This window comes from Onychomys torridus, chromosome 7, assembly GCF_903995425.1.
Source record: "Onychomys torridus chromosome 7, mOncTor1.1, whole genome shotgun sequence".
Classification (NCBI taxonomy): domain Eukaryota; kingdom Metazoa; phylum Chordata; class Mammalia; order Rodentia; family Cricetidae; genus Onychomys; species Onychomys torridus.
In genome coordinates this window covers 15,964,409-15,988,843 of record NC_050449.1, presented here as the reverse complement: position 1 = coordinate 15,988,843, position 24,435 = coordinate 15,964,409, and the positions used below count along the sequence as shown (strand labels likewise).

General features: G+C 52.1%; 2 protein-coding genes across 2 annotated transcripts; both read right to left on the bottom strand.

Moving 5' to 3' along the window:
- Positions 1–26: 26 nt before the first annotated feature.
- On the bottom strand, positions 27–12,491 carry Icam1 (intercellular adhesion molecule 1). Its single transcript, XM_036193822.1, has 7 exons — positions 11,739–12,491; positions 8,337–8,600; positions 3,054–3,368; positions 2,437–2,724; positions 1,639–1,896; positions 1,290–1,538; positions 27–1,199 (listed from the first exon to the last, which is right to left on the bottom strand). The coding sequence occupies exons 1-7, from the start codon at positions 11,803–11,805 to the stop codon at positions 1,027–1,029; spliced, it is 1,614 nt and encodes a 537-aa protein (XP_036049715.1). The 5' UTR covers positions 11,806–12,491; the 3' UTR covers positions 27–1,026.
- A 4,776-nt stretch (positions 12,492–17,267) lies between these two features.
- On the bottom strand, positions 17,268–23,536 carry Mrpl4 (mitochondrial ribosomal protein L4). Its single transcript, XM_036194304.1, has 9 exons — positions 23,406–23,536; positions 23,254–23,320; positions 23,002–23,152; positions 20,540–20,591; positions 19,551–19,668; positions 18,856–18,962; positions 18,662–18,771; positions 18,500–18,576; positions 17,268–17,932 (listed from the first exon to the last, which is right to left on the bottom strand). Exons 1-9 carry the CDS (start codon positions 23,460–23,462, stop codon positions 17,787–17,789), a joined length of 885 nt encoding a protein of 294 aa, XP_036050197.1. The 5' UTR covers positions 23,463–23,536; the 3' UTR covers positions 17,268–17,786.
- Positions 23,537–24,435: the final 899 nt, after the last annotated feature.

Below are 24,435 nucleotides of genomic sequence, written 5' to 3'. Positions count from 1 at the left end.
TGACTGTCCTCAAACTCACAGGAGGCTGAGGCCAACAGAAAACTTTATTGACTCAAAGGAAAGGCTTCTGAGCTGGGAGGGGTATTTCTCCCCGCCCCCTCAAACCCAGCTTGCAGGCCCTCCTAAGCAGTTGCAGCATTTTCTTCCAGGCTTTCTCCTTGAGGTGGAGCCAGGTGGGGGTATGCAGATTGACCACAATTTCATGAGCATGAGACTTCATTGTTCAGCTGTCGAGGATGGGCATCCATATTTAAGTATGGTGGCTGATACGGGAAGCAATGGCAGGAATGACCGTGAGGGAGGGAGGTGGTTACCATGGTTACCTCCCATGATGGCTCTGGGAGCCAGGGACTCCAAGGAGAGGCCAGTGAGCAGGGGACCACTGCTAGTCCACTTAGTATTTTTGTAACTCATGAAAAAAAGCAGCTCTTAGAGAAAGAGCGTCCTGACCAACAGAGGAGCCCTAGCCCCAGGTAACCCCTTCTCCAGGCTCTGTGGTGGGTACAGCCCCTGCAACAGTATCCAGACAAGGACCTGTGTGTTCCCCTGCTCACTGCGCCAGTATCTGTGCAGGGCACTCAATAAATAGCTGGTGAAACTTTGAATTAATAAATACATCATCATGAAGAGTTGGGGACAATGTCCCAGCGCTCCTATGTCAGAGGAAGTATGGTCTTATGTTTCGACACTTGCTTGTGTCTATTGGATACAGACACTCTTCCTTAGGCAGGGGCCCTCAGCATGGGCAATAGGGAATGAGGTCAGCATTTCCTGGCTGAAGGCCCACAAGGCTGTGGGTGTGCCAGGTCCCAGATCCACGCCCTCACGATCTTGCTGTCTCTCCACTTAGTCCTGAGGCTATAAGTGCAAGGCCAAGGAGATCTGATTTGTGCATCCCCAGACCACCATCCAGCTGTCACGGCCTGAGTGGGTGGGTGAGGATAAACACTGTCTACCTTTCTGTTCAAACAACACAGCACCAGCTGCTGCCCGCAGGGGGCCAGGGGAGGTGTCGCTCCTGGTGCCTCAAGGAGGCGGGGCTTGTGCCTTGAGTCTCGTGGCCTCCTCCTGCGCCCTCTGTAGCTCGTACCTCCTGATCTTTCTCTGCCGGTTATAAATGTAGGTGGCCAAGCCCACCAGCACAACAGTAGGCAGTACTGTCACCAGAACGATGATGAACACATTATCCCGGGGGTGGGCTGTGTGGTAGAGGCAGAAGGGATTGATAAGGATTAAGGACCTAGCACCCTGCCCACCGCTCACCCAGCCCTGTACCCCAGGACACTCACAAATCACTGTCAGGGACACATCCCTGGTGACATTTCCACGAGGGCTTACGGCACGGCACACGTAGGTACCATGCATATTCCGTTTGACAGTCTCCACCACCCCAATGGGTAGCGGGGTTTCATCTCCTTTCCGGGTGCAGGTCAGGTTGGGGGATGGGTTCCCCCTGGCCTGGCATTTCAGAGTCTGCTGAGACCCCTCTGGCCAGGTCCAGTTCCCCGGACAGTCCTTCTCGTCCAGCCGGGGGCCATCTGGAGAAATGATAGTGTGAGGACACAGGTCAGGGAGAGCTCAGGGGCACTTGGGGCGTCAGGGGATCGCGGTCACCACCCGGCGCGCGGCCCCACTCACACAGCACGCGGAGTTCCAGACTCTGGTTTTTTAACAGCTTCTGCCCAGCCACCTCCAGGGCCGCAGAGCAAAGGAAGATTTGCGTGTCGTTCTCAGCGCTGGCGTTCAGCGTGAAGCTGACCCGCGGGGACGGGGGCCCGGGCGGAGCACCGCTCAGCCGCACCTCCTGCACTCCACCGCGGCCTTCACACTTCACGGTCACCTGGCTTCCTTCTGAGACCTCTGGTGGGCTCAGGGTCAGGACCGGAGCTGAAAAGTCTGGGGGCGGGGACACACCATAAGTCCCCACCCTCACCCCCACCCCGCCCTTGATGGCCCAGCCTCAAGGGCAGGTAGGTGGGCCTTAAGCTCTGAGGTCTCCTCTAGTGTCAGCCCCAACCTCCAACCTCCAGCACTGGCCATCCGCGGAGTGGACTCCTCCTTTTGAAAGGCCTAGCGTGTTTTTGTTGTTGTTGCTGCTGTTTTTTGTGTTTTTGAGACAGGGTCTCACTGTGTAGCTCTGGCTGGCCTCGAACACATTAGAATCCCTGCTGCCCCTGCCGCCCCTGTGCTGGGATTAAAGGCGTGCATCACGACTCCCTGACTCGGCTCTTTCTCTTGAATGTGCCTCTGCTGGCGTTAGTCATGGCCCTGGTGCCAGTCCCGACTTCTGCATGGGCTACCCCACACTAGGCCACGCCCCCGGAAGCCTCACCCCTGTCCCCCTACACTGGGCCCTACCCTTTCGGTACCCCTCCATTGGTATCAATCTGGTCTCCAGCCTCCGATATCTCTGGACTAGGCCCTGCCCCTTCTTACTGTAGATGTTCAAGGTCTTCTCTGCCTGCAGGTTCTGGTCTGCCAACTCCAAAACACAGCGCAGCTGCTGAGTTCCCTCCAGCTCCCCAGTCACCTCCACCAAGGCGGTGGCTGACACCGAGTCTCCGTGGTTTGTGCTCTTGGAGGTCAGTATGTGGCCTCCCAGCTCCAGATGTAGCCGGGCTTCAGAGGCAGGAAACAGGCCTTCCAGGTCGCAGAACACTTTCTGCAGGGTGCCCACCTCCAGGAGGTCAGGACTGTTGAGCTTTGGGCTGGTCCCAGGAAGATCTTAAGAGAGAAGACAGGCCTGAGTGAGAGCCAGGGCCACCCACAAACCCCTTGTTTCTTCCTAGTCATTTAATGTTTTTATGTATATACGTGTACAGGACTCACTTGTGGAGGTCAAAGGACAACCTTCAGGAGTCAGTTTTCTCCTTTGGAAGTTGGGAACTGAACTCACGTCTTCTAAGAAGCCCTTTACCCAGTGAGCCATCTCGCGAGTCCCAAAACTTCCACTACGAAGATCACCATTTTCTCAGCACGTCTCCCCTATTGCAGGGGCTGGCTTCTTCCCAAGATCCCACCTGCACCCTATACCTTGGTTCCCAGGGCCTCACCGAAAGTCCGGAGCTGCCTGGCCTCGGAGACGTTCAGGAACACTTCCAGTCCTTGTGGTCTGAGGTCCAGTTCTGTGCGGCACGAGAAATTGGCTCCATGGTTATCTCTGCTCGCCAGCACCGTGGTTGTGATCTCTTTGGGGTTCGTGGGGTCCACACCCACTGGCTTCCGCTGCAGCTCCTCCTCCCCTTGGAAGAACACCACGGAGAGCTGGCTCCGCGGTGCCCCACCGTCCACCAGGCAGCGCAGGGTGAGGTTCTTGCCCACCTGCTGCCAGGCAGGCAGAGGGTCCAGCTCGACACGCTCAGGGAACGCTGCAGTGAGACAGGGGGTTGGAGATCCTGTAAGCTGGACTGCTGCATACAGACCGCACCTGTCTGAAGATCTCAGTCTCCCCAAAACACACCCCACCACCTAAGCAGCCAGGAATGCAGAGAGCTTTGGGGAAAGCTAGGGAGGAGTCCTGGAGTGTTTGCACAGGTAACCATTCCCAGAAGCAATATCTGAGAGCTGGAAATAAACTCCAAATTCTGTCCTCAGAACATTGGGCAATTAAGAAGCACCTGGGTGTGCTAGAGGTTGATCTGACTCTTCAAGACCGAGGGCGTGGTGGCCCAGTCTTAGAGGGCTTGTCTACCAGGCAGGAGGCCCTGGTTCTAGCCCCAGTCCCACAAGTAAAATAAGATTCAATTAAATTAAAATGGGCCAGTGAGACGGCTCAGTGGATAAGTGTTTGCCACGTAAGCCTGAGTACCTGAATTCAATCCCTGCATCCTGTGTAAAGTTGGACAAAAAGAATCAACTCCACAGAGTTGTCCTCTGACCTCCACATGTTCACATGGGTTACAAGTCTGCATTCATAAATCATACACACAATAAGAATAACAGCTGGAGCCTGGGGGTGGTGGCGCACACCTTTAATCCCAGCACTCGGGAGGCAGAGGCAGGTGGATCTCTGTGAGTTCGAGGCCAGCCTGGGCTACAGAGCTAGTCCAGGACAGGCTCCAAAGCTACAGAGAAACCCTGTCTCGAAAAACCAAAAAAAAAAAAAAAAGTTTTTAAGGCCATCCTCAGCTACCTATGAAGCAGGAGGCTACCCTGGGCTATGTCAGATATTATCTCAAAGGGGGATGGGGGCGAGATATTATTCAAAAGGTAAAGGGGATTGCCACCCAATCTGAGAAATCCGTATGGTGAAAGAGAAAGCAGATTCCTAAAAGTTGACCTCTGAGGGCTGGAGAGGTGGCTCAGTGGTTAAGAGCACCCGCAGATATTGGAGAAGACCCAACACATGGTGGCTCACAAGCCCAGGGAATCTGGCGCCCTCTTTTGGCCTCCTTAGGCACTTGGTGTACAGACTTACCTACAGGCAAAACATCCATACATATAAAATAAAAATTAATCTTTTTGTAAGCGTTGACCTCTGACATCCACACACATACTGTGCCATTCTCTTTACATACAAAATAAATACAGATTAAAAAAATACAACTGGGGCTGGAGAGATGGCTCAGAGGTTAAGAGCACCGACTGCTCTTCCAGAGGTCCTGAGTTCAGTTCCCAGCACCTACATGGTGGCTCGAACCATCTGTAATGAGATCTGACGCCCTCTTCCGTATACATAATAATAAATAATAAATAAATAAATCTAATAAAAAAGCAACTTGTAGAATTTGAAGTCCTTTGAAAACCTAAGTCCCCAAACAGCCAGAGAGCTTCTTGTGGAGGAAGGCATGGTACTTTACTTCTTGACTCTGAGCTTCACCAAGTCCTAATTGCTCCATTCTTCAAATATTTGTCTGCCCTTCCCATCTCGGATGCTGCAATCACAAGCAGCAAGTGCAGCCGGGCTGTGGCTGGATGCCAACTGCTGTCCAGCTTCCGGTAATTGAGCTTTCCGCTATCCAGCTCCTGGGACTGTTCCACACCCTTCATGGCTCCCCGTCTCCCCAGGGAGAAAGTGCTAGCTCCTGACAGCGCCTACCTGACTCACCAGTGTGCAGTCTTCTCTCTCCCAGCAAGGAGGTAGTTTCCTACCCCAGCCTTGCTCTGGGCTGTCCCCTCTGACTGAAGAACACCCACACACAGTTGGGTTTTTGGGGTGTTGCTTGTTAGTACCCCCCCACACCCTGGTTGACCTGCAAATCACTAGGTAGACCAGGCTGGCCTTGAACTTTGTCTCCCAAATACTGGGATTAAAGGCGTGCAACCACCACCCCTGGCTCATCTCCTTGTGTTCACAGAGTAGAAATTAAGGCACAGTTGAACAGCTAGGTGACAGATACAGAAATACAGCAAAGACAGCCTTTGGGTTCTCAAGATCAGGTACCTTGGAAAAGCTCTTCAGAGGGACTTCCTAAGGCCACCAGGAATGCTTGGGGACTTCCCTCCCTCCAGGGCAGCACTGGCACGTAACCACACTCTCAACTGAGATTTCCTGAAGACTTTTGTCCCGATACTGCTAAGACTGGTGGCCTTTGGGCTTCCCTGCACCAGAGCAATCTGAGGAAAGCTGACATGGTCAACAAATAAACCAAGATGCCAAGTGCCCAGTGGTCATCCAGTTCTTTGGTGCTAATTCCAATGCCAAAGCCATCTGGGCAGAAACTCTGCCTGGATTTCCCAGGTAGAAGGTAGGGGCATGGTTCAGGGAAAGAGCCCCTGCCTAGAATACCCAGAGAAGCTGGGAGGTGTGTTGGTCATTAGTGCTAGCCTAGCATGCAAAGCCCTGGGTTCCATGTATAAATATAGACTCCCTCATTCTGTCCCCACTGTTTCTGAATACAGAAATTGTCACAGCACCCCTCCTCAGCACCCATTTTCTTTCGAGGTATAACATTCCTTCAAGCAGGAAGGCGCTTCTGCATTCTTTTATATGGTAACATACTATTCCACAGTATGTCCAAACCAAACTATCTCGACATCTCTTTGGTCTGCTATCTTTGAGTGGTTAGTAAATGTTTGACCTTCAAATACAGCTGACTGCAGACTGAAGGTAGGGCTCAGTGGCAAAGTGTGTAACTGGCCAAGTGCCTAGCCCTGATGATTCCATCCTCAGCCCAAAGGGACAGAACAACCCTAGAGCCTGACCCATTCCCTATGGGAAGGATACACTGGGGGATTCCCAAGACTGGAAGTCGCAGGACACATATATATCTCATGTAAAGAACCCAGGCTTGGGAGCACACACCTATGATTTGGGTAGTTGGGAGGCAGAAACATGCAAAACAAGATGTCAGGGGCTGGAGAGATGACTCAGCAGTTAAGAGCACTGGCTGCTCTTCCAGAGGACCCAGGTTCAATTCCCAGCAACCACATGGCAGCTTACAACTGTCTGCAACTCCAGTTCTAGTAGACCCAGCATCCTCACACAGACATACATGCAGTACACTAATACAAGATGTCAAAGACAGTACACCTTAAAAAAATAAGCTGGGCAGCAGTGGCACATGCCTTTAATCCCAGCACTTGGGAGGCAGAGGCAGGTGGATCTCTGTGAGTTCAAGGCCAGCCTGGTCTACAGAGCGAGATCCAAGACAGGCACCAAAACTACACAGAGGCCTGGGGTTTGGTTCCCAGCAGCCACAAGATGGCTCACAAACATCTGTAACTTCAATTCCAGAGGCCTCAATGCCCATTTTTGGCCTCCACATGTGGGCACACTCATACATGCAGGCCTAAACATTCATACACACAAATTAAAAAATCTTTAAAAATAAATAAATAAGCCAGGCGGTGGTGGCTTATTTATTTATCTCACAGAGTGAGATCCAGGACAGTCAAGGGTACATAGAGAAACCCTGTCTTGAAAAACCAAAATAAATAAGTAAAAACAGGGGCTGGGCAGTGGTGGCACACGCCTTTAATCCCAGCACTCAGGAGGCAGAGGCAGGTGGATCCCTGTGAATTCAAGGCCAGCCTGGGCTATGGAGTGATATCCAGGACAGGTACAAAAGCTACACAAAGAAATCCTGTCTCGAAAAAACCAAAACCAAAACAAACAAACAAAAAAAGAGCACTGACTGATGTTCCTGGGTTCTATTCCCAGGCTGTCAGGTATCCAATCACACCAGGATTTAAAAAAAAAAAAAAAAATGCAATCCAAACTCCATCCAGGGCTGTTCATGACCTTTGTCTTTAGAGTCCTGCCAGCCCAGCCATTACCAATTCTTCCCCTTGTTGCCAATGTGTAAAAATGTCATTTCAAGGCTAGAGTTCTTTCACCCCACTCCCTTTTTTGAGACAATATCCCATGTAGTCCAGGCTGGACTCCCAAAACCTGCCTGTGGCTTTAAGGATCAGATCTAGGGCCTTTTGTTTAGAGCTGGGGCAGAGGCTGGTCTGGAGGTCAGTGGCAGTCTTTGCCTTGAATTCACTAAGTCCTGGATTCAATCCCAACACTGTACAAACCAGCTAAGGGCATAAGATTAATTCCCAGTACCCAGAAAGTGAATCAGTTCAAAGCCATCCTCAGCTATGTAGTGAGTACAAGGCCAGCTTGGGCTACATGTGATCCTGTCCTTAAAATCAAACAAACAAACAAACAAACAAACAAAACACAAAAGAGTGTGGCTGGAGAGATGGCTCAGTGGTTAAGAGCTCTCCCAGAATACCTGTTCCATTCCCAGCACCACACGGCAGCTCACAACTGTCTGTAACTCCAGCTCCAGAGGATCAGACACCCTCACACAGACATAAAGGCAAAACACCAATGCACATAAAATAATAAATATGTTTTTTTGTTTTGTTTTGTTTTGTTTTGTTGAGACAAGGTTTCTCTGTGTAACAGCCCTGGTTATCCTGGATCTCACTTCTTAGACCAGACTGACCTTGAACTCACAGAGATCTGCCTGTCTCTGTCTGTCTCCCTAATATTGGGATTAAATGCCTGCACCACCAGCCACCACTGCCCCACTTAAATAATTTTTCTTCTTCTTTTTTTTTTTTTTCTGGAGCTGAGGACCAAACCCAGGGCCTTGTGCTTGCTAGGCAAGGCTCTACCACTGAGCTAAATCCCCAACCCAAATAAATTATTTTTAAAACCCAAAGTATTAGAAAAAATTAACAATAAGCATAGTACAGTTAAAAGACAAAACAAAACAGAACAATCCAGGCATTAAATGGTGGCATTCTGGAATGGTCTAAATTCCTGTGGTACACTCTCCTGGCAGAAGTTTAAAGAGGTCTCTAAGTGACAGTGGGACTTTCCAAGGCTGCCTCTTGTTGCCAGCTGCCATGGCCCCAATGCGTCTCCTAACCCCGCCCCTGGCCCTGTCACTCACAGTACAAGATGATGGTGGCAGAGGCTGAGGACTGGACAGTGCCACAGTTCCCAAAGCACATAAGATTGCTGTCTTCTTCGATGTCACTCAGTTCAAACAGCTTCCAGGTGTGTCTATGCTCCAGCTCCACTTTGGACCACTGAGTCTCCAAGCCCAGGTCGAGGAGGCCCTCAGTGCAGGAGGAAGAGCAATTCACCCGCAGGGATGCACCCCGCCGCAGGATGGCCTGGCTGAGTTGGATGGATACTTGAGCGCCACCAGGCCCTAGAACAAAAAGGAGAGGTGATAGGCTGGTTCAGCCTCGTGACTTCAGAGCTAGGTGCTGGGCATGCAGCCTTGAGTCAGGCAGGATTTTGCCCTCAATGCAGAAGGCATTCCTGCTTGAGTACACAAGGTAAGTAATTATGGGGTGTTGAGGAGCTGGGGGGGCTGAGCGCAGTGGGCAGAATGCCCGCCTAGCATGCCTAAGGCTCAAGCTCCATCCTCAGCACCCCATAAAATGAGAGCAGTGGCACATACTTGTAATTCTAGTACTCAGGAGGTAGAGGCAGGAGGATCAGGAGTTGAAGATCATCCTGGGCTACATATGGAGTCCAAGGGTAGCCTTGGCTACAGGAATTCTCTTCCTTCAACACCAAGTATTGGATTTTCTTTCTTTAAATATATATATATATATTGCCAGGTGGTGGCGGCGCACACCTTTAAGCCCAGCACTTGGGAGGCAGAGGCAGGTGGATCTCTGTAATTTCGAGGCTAGCCTGTGCTACAGAGTGAGCTCCAGGACAGACTCCAAAGCTACACAGAGAAGCCCTGTCTCGAAAAACTAAAACAAACAAAAAAAAACTCTCAAAAAACCAATACATAATTTTAAAAAAATTTAAATTTAGTGTGTGTGTGCATGACACATGCATGCAGGTGCCAGAAGAGATCAGAAGAAGCCATCATCATCATAACCTCTGGAACTGGCGTTATAGGCTTTGTGAGCCACCATGTGGGTCCTGGGACCAGAACCCTGGTCCTCTGTAAGAGCAGCTCCTGCTTAACTGCTGAGCCCTCTCTCCAGCCAGACATGCTACGCACTCAGTTGACTACAGTGCTGGGGTGGACCCAGGGTTCCATGCGTGCTAGGCAAGGGTTCTGCCCAGAGCCCAGCCCCAGGCAGCAGCTGTCGATTTGCTATTTCGCTTTTTTTGTTTGTTTTGAGACAGGGTCGCATTTTGTAGCCCTGGATGTCCTGGAACTCCGTGTAGACCAGGCTAGCCTCAAACCCACAGAGATTTGCTTGCCTATGCCTGTGAAATTCGGGGATCAAAGGCATGTGCCACCGCCCAGCTTCGATAGTGGTTGTTAATAAGAGTTTTGGCAAAACCAAAACAGAGTAGGGCATAGCATATAGTTCCTGTGACAGATTTGAGCAGAGATCTGAAGGATGACAAGGCACTGGCTGAACAGCGAAGAAAGAGGCCAATTCCAGACAGAAAGAACAGAGAGCACAGGCCCTGAGGCAGGTGGCAGGGGCTGAAAAAGGGCTCGGTGGTAGGGAGGAAGGGGCTGAAATGAGAAGACCCTCTAGGTAGTGGTGGTCACATTAAAAATGCGTCCCTCGGGCTAGGCTCCCCTTCAACTTGGTATGCCAGACTTTGTTGACTGCCATGGGAGGCCTTACCCACTCTGAGGAGTGGATGGGGGCAGAGTGGGAGGGAGGTGAGGAGGCGGGAGAAAGGGAGGGAGGGGGAACTGGGGTTGGTATGTAAAATGAAAAAAAAATAAAAAGTAAATAAATAAGAAGAAAAAAATGTGTCCCTAAGCCAGGCAGTGGTGGTGCATGCCTTTAATCCCAGCACTCAGGAGGCAGGTCTCTGTGAGTTCGAGGCCAGCTTGGGCTACAGAGCGAGATTCAGGAAAGGCACAAAAGCTACACAGAGAAACCCTGTCTCAAAAAAACAAACAAACAAATAAACAAACAACAAAAATGTGTCCCCAGGGGCTGGAGAGATGGCTCAATGGTTAAGAGCACCCGGGTTCAATTCCAAGAGCCCACATGGCTCCAAGATCTGACACCCTCACATACACATACATGCAGGCAGAATACCAATGCACATAAAAGAAGAATAAATAAATTATTTTTTAAAATGTGCCCCTAAAAAAAGTTAAATTTAATTTAAAAATGTGCCCCTAATGCCAGGTGTGGTGGTGCACACCTTTAATCTCAGCACTCAGGAGGCAGAGGCAGGGGGATCTCTGTGAGTTAGAGGCCAGCCTGGTCTACAAAGTGAGTTCCAGAATAGCCAGGGCTACACAGAGAAACCCTGGTGGTGGTCGTGGGGGGTGGGGGTGGGGGTTGGAGAATGGGGTGGGGGGTTAACACAACAGCAAAGGTGTCTGAGTTCATCTTCCTCCCCCACCCCAAAGATTCCAGCGCTGTGCTTGCAGTCTGGGATGGAGGCATTCCAGCTGGAGACTCTCTGGGGCGCCCCTGGAATTATTCTGGTTCCGTGGAAAGCCCTGAGGCTAAAAAGACGCGATCCAGTTAGGAGTAATGGATTCTGGGAGCCCAGGTCAGAAGCCTCCTGTGAGCTGCTGAGCAAGTTCTGAATCTTCCACTCATTGGAGGGAAGCAGGTGCTGCCCCTAGGCTGCAGCAGGGACTGGAGCTGTGGGGAGTCCTGAGTCGCTTCACTTCTCAACCTCTGCCTCCTGAGTACACCAACCCTGGAATTCCCCAGCGCAGCAGCGTCCTGGACTTCCCCAGGGGTGAGGATGAGGAACAGGGTATCTGTGGGGGTCGGGGGTGTGGCTCGGACCCGCCGTCCCCCATACTATCTGCTCCCCACCTGGGCCACATTCCGACTGCCCCATGACAAGGGCTGTGACCACAGTTCCCATTGCCCGGACCAGGATCCCAGGTTCTAAATGTACAAGTTTATAGAGGAGTAGTCTGTGATCCCAAACTGAAGGAGGAAGGGCGGGGGCCGTGAGGACTGAGAGTTCAAGGCCAGCCTAGGCTAGGTGTCTTGGCTTCACTCTCAAAACAGGAAAGAAGGAAAGGGGAGGAGAGCGAGAGCGAGAGGGAAGGAAGGAGGGAGGGAGGGAGGGATTGAGGGAGGGAGGGAGGGATTGAGGGAGGGAGGGAAGGAGGGAAAGAGAGAGAGAGAAAGGGAGAGAGACAGACAGACAGACAGACAGACTGACTGACGGACAGACGGGCGGGCAGAATTGTGTTCTGTAACCCACCCACGGGACTCGAACTCCGGGCTCTTGGTTTTCCACCCTTCGCTTCCTCTCCCATTTCCCGTTCACAGCCGCCTAAGTACTACGCATGGGCTGTTCCGGGGCCGGGGAGCAGGGCTTTCCGCCCCAAGTCAGAGACTGGTCCCTAAAAGCGACCCCACCTCGGACTCACCTGGAATCACGGCGGCGAGCAGGGCCAGGAGCAGGGGCAGCGCGGGCCTGGCGCGGGAGCGAGCCATAGCAAGCCGGGCAGAGCGAGCGCAGGTGGCAGCGCCCGGGGCTCAAGCGCTAGGTGCAGACTGAGCGCAGCGCCGGAGGTCCTTTATAGTCGCTGGCCACGGGGGGCCGAGAGGCGGTGCTGGCGGGGCCACTTTCCCGGAAACCCCGCGCCTTCCCCTCCGGAACGAGGACCTCGGTATTTCCGGATGGAGACTGTGCCCTGGCCGAGAGGGGTGGTCCTGCCTCGCTGGCCACGGTGGCCCAGGAATTTCCAAACTGAAGCAATGACATGTTGGGGGCAGGGTGTGTGGGGCAGAGGGTGTCAGCCACCAAAGCTGAGTTCAGGAGCGAAGCTGCCGGCCTTCTGGAGTCATGCCTCCAGGTTAATCGGTTAGCTCATGCCTAGCTCCCTGCGCCACCAGAACGGCCATCCCCTCGAGGGGTAAACTGAGGCTCGGTGCGGGGCAGGTGTCCGAAATCAAAGCCTGAACCCACAGCTCCTTCAGGCCTCTCTAATCCACCAGACAAGCCTCAGCCAAGGAAAAGAGTTGCCTGGAATCATTGGGGGCGCCATCCACTCAGGGGTGCCCCTCTCCCTAGGGCCGTGCCCCACCCAGTTGACAGTAGAGGTTTTCTGAGTAGCAATCCAAGCAGGCCCGGACAGATCCGGCGTGGGTGAGTCCTGCCAGGGAGGCGACGTGCAGTCCTCACGTCCCTCCTCCCACCCACGGGTGCCCCGCCCCCGCGGCCGCGCTTCCCCTTTCTACTTTGACCCCTGGGGCGTCTTGACAGCTCCCCAGAAAGAAGGAAGAAGTCCGGTCCTATAGCGTGGAGCCCTGCGCCGCTCTTCCCCAGGCTGGATGAGAAACGAGGGAACTGAAAGGGAGAGGCACGTCTCAGGGCAGAGGGACTTTGCCCCCCTTGACCCCCACCCCGCTCTGAGTCTTCTCTCCTCCCCCCTCCTTTCTCTCTCTCTCTCTCTCTCTCTCTCTCTCTCTCCCTCTCTCTCTCTCCTTTCTGTCTCTCCCTCCTCTTCCCCTCCCATCTCTCCTCACCACCGGCTCTTTTCTCGAGGCTGGGTGTCAAATAGTCCAGGCTAGCCTCAAACACTCTGTAGCTGAGGATGACCTTGAACTCCAGATCCTGCCTGATGCTCCACCATGCTTGATTATGCTTTCTTCAGGGAAACTGAGGTAGACCCTGAACTCCGAGGTCAGGCGAAGAGAGATCTCGAACCCCAGTCTTCCGACCCAGGGGCTTGAATTGGCTCCGGCGCCCAGTGCTTCCTGTTGTGGGACGCCGGTACAGTTGCCGTGGAGACCTGCGCTGGGCCAGGAGGTCGTGCTGCAGATGCGGAAGGGAGAGGTCGAGATGCGCGCGCTTTTCCTCCCGCGGCCGCAGCTCCTGGGACACTCCACAAACCCACGCCCGCAGCCTGGGCATTCCTAAGGAATTTCCATGGGGATCTTTTGATCTTGGGGGGCTGTGGAAGGGGCACTCAGGCCCCGCCCCGGGATGACCGTGGGAGAGTTGCAGGGTGACCTCACGGGAGATCTGGGAAAACCCTCGGAGTGGATCTTTCTCGGGTGTCACTGAGACTCTTTTGGCCCCTCCTTCATGTGCGTGAGCCTCCGGCGCCCGAAGTTCCCATTTGCAGCCCCAAGAGCGTGGTTGTCTAAGTGGTACCTACTGTGTGCAGGGCACCATCGTTCCCAAACTGAATATTGGGAAATCCTCAGCAGCGTAGAGCAGCCTGCAACTGCGGTGCTCAGGAGATGGGCAAGAACTGCTGATGGAGGTCAGCCTCCGCTACACGTTGAGTTTCTTTCCAAAAACCATCAACTGGGGACTGGAGAGATGGTTTAGCAGATAAGAGCAAGTGCTCTTGCAGAGGACCCTGGTTCTATTCCCATCACAGCTCACAACCATCTGTAACTCCAGCTCTCACACACACACACGCACGCACACACGCACGCACGAGCGCGCCTTTAATCCCAGCACTCAGGAGGCAGAGGCAGTTGGATCTCTGTGAGTTCGAGGCCAACCTGGTCTACAGAGTGAGATCCAGGAAAGGCACAAAGCTACACAGAGAAACCCTGTCTCGAAAAACAAAAAACAAAAAGTGTGTGTGGAGAGAAAGTGCAACATTTAAGAGTTCTTCCAGAGGTCCTGAGTTCAATTCCCTGAGACCACAGGGTGGCTCACAGCCATTTACAATGGGATCTGATGCCCCCTTCTGGCAGGCAGGTGCACATGCAGACAGAGCACTCATGCATTTAAAAACAAAAAACAAAAAACAAACAAAACTGGGTGGTGGTGAAACATGCCTTTAACCCCCCAGCACTGGAGAGGCAGAGACAAGTTGATTTCTATGATTTCGAGGCCAGCCTCATCTATAGAGCAAGTTCCAGGACAGCCAAGGCTACACAGAGAAACCTTGTCTCAGAAAGAAAAAAAAAAGTTAGAGGATAACCTGGTATATATTAGTATATATGTGAGACCCTGCCTGGGTGGTTCACTGGACATGCCTTGGGCTTGAATCCATTCCAAGGCTAGACCCATTGGACTTGTTGAGGCTTGGGGACGAGGCCAAGGGCAATTCCTTGGTCCAGGTCTGAGATCCTGGGAGAGCCAGGTGGGGTGGAAAGGCAAGAGGCAACAGACTTCGGAGTAGCACATTCTAGAATTACATTCCCTTGCAGTTTCCTTTCTTGTCCTGTGCCTCAAGTCTGCAGGAAGGGCATGACTTCCTCCCTGGTGCCAAGAAACAAAAAAACAGAAACTAAGGAATGCTCTCAAACTTCCAGCCTCAGTCTGAGACATTACTCTCTGAACTCTGGTGGCTACACATTGCAGTTCCCTCAGTCTGTCATGCTTTTCCACGCATCCCAACATGGCTTGTCCTCCTTTCTGGAGCCTGAGCCCCTCAGTTTTTATTTGGTTACTCTGAGATAGGCTCTTGGTCTCATAGTCCAGACTGGCCTGGAACTCTGCTCCAATACTCTGGAGCTGGGATTACAGGCATGCACTGCCACGCCCTACTTAGATCTCCCCCAGCTGACTGAGTTGTAGGTGAGCATTCTACCAGCTGAGCCACATGCTCAGCCCTGATGTTTTGATTTTTGAGACAAAGTCTCATGTAGCTCAGGCTAGACTCCGACTAACTATGTAGGCCAGGGTGACCTTAAACTCAGTCCTCCTGCCTCAGCTCCCCCTTGCTGGCTGCGTCCTCGTGATGTGAGAGCACATTCTAGACAGTCTCACCTTCTTAGGATGGCTTTTCCCCTGGAGCGGTCAGAGGGTCTCCGGAGTGGAAGGACAGGCTCTGGCCTGTTTGAGGCCTGTGGGGGGTGGTGGGTCTCACTGCTTTCTTTTTTGTTGTTGGTTTTTCGAGACAGGGTTTCTCTGTGTAGCTTTGCGCCTTTCCTGGAACTCACTTGGTAGACCAGACTGGCCTCGAACTCACAGAGATCTGTCTGGCTCTGCCTCCCGAGTGCTGGGATTAAAGGCATGCGCCACCACTGCTCGGCTCACTGCTTTCTTAAAGTTCTGATGTTGGTGGAACTGCAGGTGTCTAGGTACAATTATCCCTTAGGATGTAACCCTCCCACACACACCTCTGTGCTTTTAGCTGCACAAGAGGAACAGAGACATGTAGTAGTGGCCGCACACCCTGGGCAAACATCAGCACACCTATAACTTATTCCAATGGCTTGTTCAGTGGGATTCTTTTTGTGGGCGTTGGGGGTGTTGTTGTTTGAAACAGGGTTCCTCTGTGTAACAGCCCTGGTTGTCCTGGAACTCGCTTTGTATACCAGGTTGTCTCTGCTTCCCAGGTGCTGGGTTGAAAGGCATGCACCACCACTGTCCGGTTGATTTTTGTGTGTTGTAGCCTGGCTGACCTGGAACTCACTTGTAGATCAGGTTGGCCTTCAACTCAAAGATCTGCCTAACTCTGCCTCCTGAGTGCTGGGATTAAAGACCTGTTTTGTTTTGTTTTTCTGAGCGGAGGAAACATTAAGGAGTAATGAGAAAGAACCCCCAAGGCGAGGAATCCAAGACAGGAACACTCTTTTTGTGTGTGTGTGTGTGTCTGGAGCGGAGGACCTAACTCAGGGCCTTGCACTTGATAGGACAGTGCTCTACCACTGAGCTAAATCCCCAAACCCATGAACACTCTTCTTTAGAGTTTTTGAAATAGGGTCTGTGGTAGCCCAGGCTGGCTTCAAGCTATATAGCCAAGGATGACTTTTCCAACCTTCTCCCCTGCTTCTGCCTCAGTGCTGGAATGACAGGTGTGTGCTACCATGTCTGCCTGGCCTATGTAGCCCAGGCTATGCTTAAAATTGCAGTCCTCCAGCCTCAGCCTCCCAAGTGCTGCACTAGAACAGTGTACCACACGGGCTTCTGTGGCTTTTGCTTTTCTATTACAATGTCCACACATCCCAGGGTTGTCTTCAGGCAGAAGAGGGCTGGCAGCCACACAGTATGACCAAGGCTGTCTGGTTGTACATATACCAACAGAAAGAAGTTCTAGCCAACATCGGTCCTAGTTTAAAGAGACAGTGCTGAATGTTCTCTCTGTGGAGCCCTGCCCATTCTCTGGGGGCTCATTTTTCCTTTCTGATCCCCTGCAACTGGAGTTGGACAGTTATGAGCTGCCATGTGGGTGTTGGGAACTGAACCTAGGTCCTCTGGAAGAACAGCCAGTGCTCTTAACAGCTGAGCCGTCTCTCCAGCCCTCACTTTTCCTTTATAAACCTATATTCTCTTTGCTAAAAATAAACAAAACAAAACAAACAAACCACAGTTGCTTGTGCCTGAAGTCTTTGAACTTGAGAGATACAGGCCCTCCCTAGAAACCCTGTGAGGGGCTGGGGTGCAGCTCAGGGTTAGAATGCCCATTCTAGGCCTTGGGTTCTATCTCCAATACCACAGGGGAAAAATTTTTAACCCAATTTTTTTGTTTGTTTTTGTTTTATCAAGACAGGGCTTCTCTGTGTAGCTTTGTGCCTTTCCTGGACCTCCGTCGCCCAGGCTGGGACTAAAGGTGTGCACCACCACTGCCCTACCCTTTTATTTTTTCTTAACTTATTTTATATACTCTGTCTACATGCCAAGTTTGCCCTGGTGCCAGCAGAGGCCAAATGAGGTCATGTGGCTCTTCTGGAACTGGAATTGGAAGATGGTTATGAGCTGCCATGTGGGTGCTGAGACTCCAATTCTGGTCTTCTGGGAGAGTAGTCTTCACTACCAAGCCATCTCTCCAGGCCAGTTTTTTTAAAAACTGAGAATATAACCAGATGGTGGCTCACACCTTTAATCCCAGCACTTGGAAGGCAGAGGAAGAGGCAGGCGGGGATCTCTGTGAGTTTGAGGTCAGCCTGGTCTACAGAGAGAGAGTTCTAAGACAGCCAGGTCTACACAGAGAAAGCCTGTCTTGAAAAACAAAAACAATAAAAAGTAAATACTGAGAATACTGTCGTGGTGTCTTTAAACAGATTTATTTGTTTTACCATAAGAACACAAGACACTGGCTTATCTGATTCTGGACCTGAAGGTGTCAGAAGCAGCCTGTGTGGCACACAGGTGGCAGGCAGACCCTCCTAGGGGGTAAATGCAGGTTGCTAGCTTGGCACCTACGCACATTCCAGCATCTGCCTCAGCAGGAAAAAGTTCCTCCTGGCAATTTGTATTGGCAACCCCAAGGCTGCCATTTAAAGCAGGTTGTGAGCCCCGGAGGAGAGGTACCTCAGATGAACAGCCTAAGAGTTGATAGACTCCCCCACACAGTGACCAGCTCCATTTCCAAATACTGTGAAAATCGGGGTTCATTTTAATGTGACAAAGGAGATCCCCAGGGAGGCCCTCTTCTTGGCTCCATGCAGTTACCCTCTTGGCACCAAGGCCAGCAGCCTCCAGGGAACAGCTTTTTTGCAGGATTGCTGGTGTGCTGATCTGGCCCCCGAGTGGGGCGGGCCTTGAGGTGGCCAGGGCAGCGTTAGGGGAAGTCACTGTAGGGCAAGCGGAATGGGTAGAGGGGAGTGTGTCTCGAGTCCTGCCAGAGTAGCTTGTCCTCCAGGAAGGCGACCGAAGGCAGGGTGAGGACCAGAGTCTGGTGTTTGAGCATGCTGTACACATTCAGGCCTGGGGTGTGAGGGAAGGGTCAGGGTGGGGCTGCCCTCTAGTTCAGCCCCAAGTCCATCCTCTCTGAAGCCTGAGCCCTTGTCCTCCTCTGCGTCTACTGCCAGTCTTCAGCTCTCCCATCAGCGGCTGAGGAACTACTTGCCTTCACACCTGCCCAGCATTTAACTGTGACCCCCACCCACCTTCCAATGAGGAGGACCCAGGAAGTGGATAAACACTGTATCACTGGGAGACCAGAATCAGCAGGAGGGCAGGAAAAGGAGAGCTCAGGTGCTCATGCTCGCCCTCTGCAGGCCATATGTGGAAGAGACTAACAGATGTGCTTTAAGAGTGCTGCTTTCAGAAGGCACCACTGGGGCCGCTGAAGGCTGGAGGGGCTGGCGGAGCGGCTCTGGACACATACCTAGCACAGGAGGCCCTGGACCCTAGCTTCCACCCGGCCCCATAACTAAATGGTAAATTCTTAGACATGTCATCCAGTCATGGTGTGACAAGTACAGGGTTTGAACTGCCCAAGAATAACAGTGGGGTCTGTGCTACTGGGGTGAGAGCTGGCCCATCACTCACCAACTGCAGGGATCAGGTTAAAGCTCTTGAGCCCAGAGGTGGCCGCCACAACGTTCTTGGGCATCTCCTCATGAGCCCTGGAACAGATGGAGGCTGAGAGAGTGAGCCTGGCAGGAGACAGGAGACTTGGCCCCCCTTCCCCACCTTGCCCTGTGCCCTCACAAGTCTACAAGGAGCACGGAACTCCCCCAGTGGCGGTACTGGGCCAGCTCTGTCAGGTACTGAGGGTCTGCAGTGGGCAGCTCCAGGGAATCCACGATGTGTAGGTCATCCTGAGGAGAGAAAGAGGATTTTGAGCTTTGTACTAGGACCCCCAGGTACCAGCCGTTTTCCCGCCCAGCTGTACTGTACCATACCTGCATCAGCTTGACAGTCAAGGCCACCTTGAGGCCCAGTGCCCGCACTTTCATGGGCAACATGTAGTAGTAACTTGTAGGGCCCCGGGGACCATGGGCTACGCCTCCTGCAGGGACAGTGGTGTGTGAACAGGTGCTGGTCACTGCTAGACTGGGAGGTCAGAAATCAGCCTGATGCCTGAGACAAAGTGGTGGAGCGGGTGATGAACAACAGCTGGAGGAGCTGGGGGTGCGGGGTGGGGCAGAAGATCTCACTAGGTACCATGGGAAGAGTGGGAAAGGGACTGGACAGGAAGTGAGGAGGAGATGGCCTGTGAACATGCATAAAGGTAGTCATCCAACTCTGGTATAAGAAACCCAAGTAGAAAGAGTTCAAGACCAGCTTGGGATGCCAGCAAGACCCAGTCTCAAAAGAAAAAAATTAACAACCAAGTTATCAAAAGGGAGGGAGGGCTAGGGCTGTGGCTCGGTGGTGTGCTTGCCTAGCGTGCACAGAACCTTGGGTCCACCCCCAGCACTGCATGAACAGGCTTGGTGGTACAGGGTTCCCAGGTCTCTGTCCCTCAACTGCTCAGCATGCCTGGGTTCCAGTGCCACTGTCCCAGTGGGCTAATAACCTGGGGACTCAGGTGTGTCTTATCATGGCAGCTGTGGGTACCTGTGGAAAGGGTCTCTGGGACTCGGGCTCCACTCACCTCCCCGCCATAGAGGGGAACGGATGCTGCCATGCCGGGCACGGCCACCACCTTTCTGTCGCCAGGGCTTGCGGCCACCACCACTCACCTCAGCCCTGGTCTTGGTCTTAGCATAGCTCTGTTGAATACAAAGCGAGTAGGGCGGGGCTCAGACAAATGGCAGAGAAGACTGTCCAGGGGACAGCGTGGGGCACTTAGGGAGGGAATGGGGGAGTAAAGGGACCAGAGCCCCTTCCTTGTGTGCTGCCCAGTTCCCAGGAGCACCTGTCATTTCTAGCTCCCTATATAGCCTAGGCTGACTCTGAATTTTCAGTTTCCCATCCTCAGCCTCTGCAGTGCTGCAATTACAGGCATGGGCCATCACACCTAGATCCTTGTTGACTCCTGAATGTTTGCGGCATAAAACTCTTTGCTCTCACTGCCTAAATGGTAATACTAGACTCTGTGTGGTCTTTTCCACAGACTAGTCACACATGCTGTCCCCATTAATGTCCTCTAGCTGCATGCCCTGTCAGCTAGTTAAGTCAGGCTACAAGTAGAGTAAGTTAAGTGTCCCTTTATGTCTGGAGCATGGCTCAGCTACAGCACCTGTCTGAGAGGCTGGTGGTGTGGCTTAGTAGTAGAAATTCCCAAGTGAGAGGGTGGTGGCTTGTTAACAGAGCAACTGCCCAACCTTTGAGGCTCTGGGCTCATTATCCAGGACACAGCACTAAGTACCTCTCTCTGGAGAGAAGATGTGTGCCCAGTCCAACTACTGATTTTTGTTCACCTCTCCCACTAGCCTGTGAGTCCTCAGGGGCAGAGATCTGCTGAGCTGCAGATCCCCTAACATAATACCCACAATGATGGGTGCTCAGGTATGATCTGAGAAGCCACCTGCCTCTGAACGGTACGGGCAGACAAGGCCTGAGCTGGGCTGCTTCTAGAGAGCACACTCACAGGCCTCTGAGCCCAGTGGGGAGCTCCGCCACGCTACTCAGGACACTCACGATTCTCTTGAAGTTCTTCTGCCAGATGGCAACCTGGTGCAGGATGTCCAGCCTGGAAAAAGAGAAGGGAGACCTAAGAGGGGCACCCCAATTGAAACTCCCACACCTGCACCCCAGTAGAGGAAAGCTCCCTCTTCCTTTGGATGTTCAGGACCCTATGTCCTCCACTCCTCCCTGATCACAGCTGACACCTCCTCAACTGAAGCCAGTCTATGTGCCATGGAGTCCAGCCAGGTTTGGTGGCTATGCCTGACCTCCTGGTAGTCAAGAGGTTACGGCAAGAGGATGGAAAATTAAAGGAGCTTCATGGTAAGACTCTGCCTCTAAAAACCAAAGAGTGGAGTCAAACATCAGAACCTTTGTACCTGCTCTCTCACTGAAATGCTCTTGTCTTGGCTGGTTCCAGCAGGGTCAAGCTCAAAGTACCAAAAGAGGTGTGTGTGTGTGAGGGAAGGGAGGCTGGAGAGATGGCTCCGTGGTTAAGAGCACTGGCTGCTAGTAGAGGGCCCAGGTCCAATTCCCAGCACCCAAATAGCTCACAGTTGGTTTTAAATCCAGTCCTGACCCCTTCCTTTTCTGGGCCTCTGAGAGCACTGCACACATGTGGTCCACATACACATTCAGAAAAACACTTTACACATAAGATAAAAATCTCCCTCTTTCTCTTCTTTTGGTTTTTTAAGACAGGGTTTCTCTGTGTAGTCCTGGCTGTCCTGGAACTCACTCTGAAGACCAGGATGACCTCAAATTCATAGAGATCTGCCTGCCTCTGCAAACCTAGTGCTGGGATTAAAGATGTGCGACACCACCACCCAGCTCAAATAATTTTTAGGTAAACAAAAGCACTAGATAATACAGAACCCAGGAATGCAGGTGAGATTTACTGGTATTATAGACATGTGTGTGTGTGTGTGTGTGTGTGTGTGTGAAGTCAGAGGGGAACCTTGGGTATTGGTCCTCGATTTCTACCTTGTTTGAGACAGGGTTTCTTGTTTGCTAATGCCATCCACCACTAGCTCCGCTTCAGTGGTCACATGTTATTAGTGTCCACTGTGTGAGGCAATATCAAAAAAGCAAGCCTGGGGTTGGGGATTTAGCTCAGTGGTAGAGGGCTTGCCTAGCAAGCATAAGGCCCTGGGTTCGATCTTCAGCTCCAGCAAAAAAAAAAAAAAAAAAAAAAAAAAAAGGAAAAAAAGCAAGGCTATGGGCCAATGAGATGGCTGAGTGGATAGAGGCACCTGCAGCCAAGCCAGACACTGATAAAATGAGAAAACCAATTCCTGGAAGTTGTCCCCTCATTGCCACACATGCACTGTGGCACACGTCTGCCCTCCCCCAAGAAAAGTTAAAATAAATGAAACAAAACTCCCAAGTTCATCGTGGAGATTGTAAAAAGGTGCAGCCTGCCCTGGCAGTGCACATCTTTAATCTCAGTGCTACAGAGACAGAAACAGAAGGATCTCTGTGGGTTCAAGGCCAGCTTGGTCTGCATGGTAGTAGGTCCCAGGACAGCCAAGACCACACACAGAGACCCAGGAAAAAAACAACGAAAGAAGGGAATGGCAGGTGGAGGCAGCTCTTCCCACAGTACCTCACCTAGATACTTCTTTATGTTTTTAAGATTTACTTTACATGTGTATGTGTGTAAGCATGTATGTGCATCATGTGTTTGCCTGATGCCCACTAAGCCAGGACTGAGCGTCGATTCAAACTAGTTAGATGGTTGTGAGCAGCCATAGGGGTGCTAAGATTCTGTTTCAGCCTTCCCGGTGCTGGTATTACAAGAACATGTCAACAAGCCTGGTCTTTCTTTTCTTTTTTGATTTTTCGAGACACAGTTCTTCTATAGCCCTGGATGTCCTGGAGCTCGATCTGTAGACCAGGCTGGCCTCAAAGTCACAGAAATCCACCTGCCTCTGCCTCTGCCTCTTGAGTGCTGGGATTAAAGGCGTGTGCCACCACGACACAACCAAGTCTGGCCTTTTTATCAGTCGTTTTTGAAAATGTTAATTCATGTATTTTTATTTTTACATATGGTGTCATATAGCTCAGGCTGGCCTGGAACTCACTTTGCAACCTTGACCGTTAATTTCTCTCTCCTCTCTCCACTTTTACAGCGCTGGGATGGGAGGTGTGGTTCTTATGACCATTGTCTGCAACAGTGGACGGAGCCGGGGCCTCGTGCATGCTACACAAGCCCTCCAACTGTGCACATCTTCTGCTCTAACAATCAACGTTTCTGGAGAATTTCCTGTGTGCTACATTAATCTACCTAGTCATCACCCAACTTCCTGAGGACGGATAAGAGGGACCCAGCACAAGAGAGTGAGGAAGGATGTAACAGCTCAGGGTGGTTGTGGGGTTGTCCTTCGTCCTCCCGCCCTGCCGCAGGGCACCTGGATCACGCCTTTGGTCACGTGGAGGAACCGCGGCCAAGTCCTCCCACTGCAGCCTGCACTCACCGGGGCGCCGTGGCAAACACATCGGGGTGCAGCTCTGCCAGGCCGACGCGCTCCTGCTCGAAGCCTCGCAGCGACTCGACCCAGGCCTGCACCGGGCGCCGGTGCGCCGGGATCCGAAGCTCGCACTTGCGCAACACGGGATCTAGGAGACCTGGGGGCCGGGGAGCGAGTGAACAAGGGTCAGGAACAAAACTAACACTTCCGGTGCATCCTGCCCAGCTCTGTGCCAAGATGTGATCCCGGCCGCCTCACCCACGTTCTCCCCCGGCTCCGAGCTCTCGGCTGGCCGTGCCGCGTCTTCCGCTAGCGAGCTGAGGACCTGGAAACGATGGGCGTTTCGTTAGAGGTGCTCCCTGAGAGTCTCAACCTCTGACCTCCGACCCTGACCTCAGCTTGGTGCCTACCCTGGAGCCAGAGGGTCGAAGCCAGGCCTGCGCAGCGGCCCGGAACAACCGCAGCATCTCGGGTCAAATCGCACAGCGGAGAGCACAGGCACTCCGGTCGCTCCGGCGAGTGTTGATGACGTCGGACACGTCACGCACGGCGACTCCGCAAACCCTCAGCTCCAGAACGTGAAGCTTTGCTGAGGCCGGGGAGCCATTGACAGCAGGAAGCCCCGCCCCTTAAGAGCGCGGCGCCGGAATTTAACCAATGAGGTTGCTTGGCCCCGGGAGACGCGCTTCTGCCTCAGCCAATGAACCTCAAGGATAGGTGGAAGGAGCCGTGCGGCACGCCCATACCTGGGTGGTACCTGAGCAATAAGCGTTAATTTTTTTTTTTTTTTCTTTTTTTCTTTCCGAGACAGGGTTTCTCTGTGTAGTTTTGGTTCCTATTCTTGCTCTCACTCTGTAGCCCAGGCTGGCCTCGAACTCACAGAGATCCTCCTGCCTCTGCCTCCCGAGCCGGCAAAGTGCGCAAAGCTACACAGGGAAACCCTGTCTGAAAAAAAAAAAGTGTTAATCTTTTGGTTGACTTTGGATCAACCTCTCCTGCCACGCTCCTTATTTTGACTACAACTTTTTCTGTGTCTAGCTTCCCCCTTTTTACCGTTATTGATATGAATTGATGTTTGTCTTTTAGAGTCAGGGTCTCACTCCTGACTAGCTTGCAACTCACTGTTTAGCCCAGGGTGGACTCGAACTCACAGAGATCCACCTGATTTTGCATCCTAAATACTGAGATTAAAGATGTGTGCCAGACAAGGGGTAATGGTGTATGCCTTTAATCCCAGCACTAGACAGGAAGAGGCAAGCAGATCTCTGTGAGTTTGAGGCCAGCCTGGTCTATATAGTGAATTCCAGGACAGTCAGAATGAGATCCTGTCTGGAAATAAAAAATAAAAAGTGTGTGGACGACATCTGGCTTCTGTTCTTTGCTTTTTCAATATGTGAGTATTTTAATACTTTAAATTTATTTTTTTGTGTATGAGTGTGT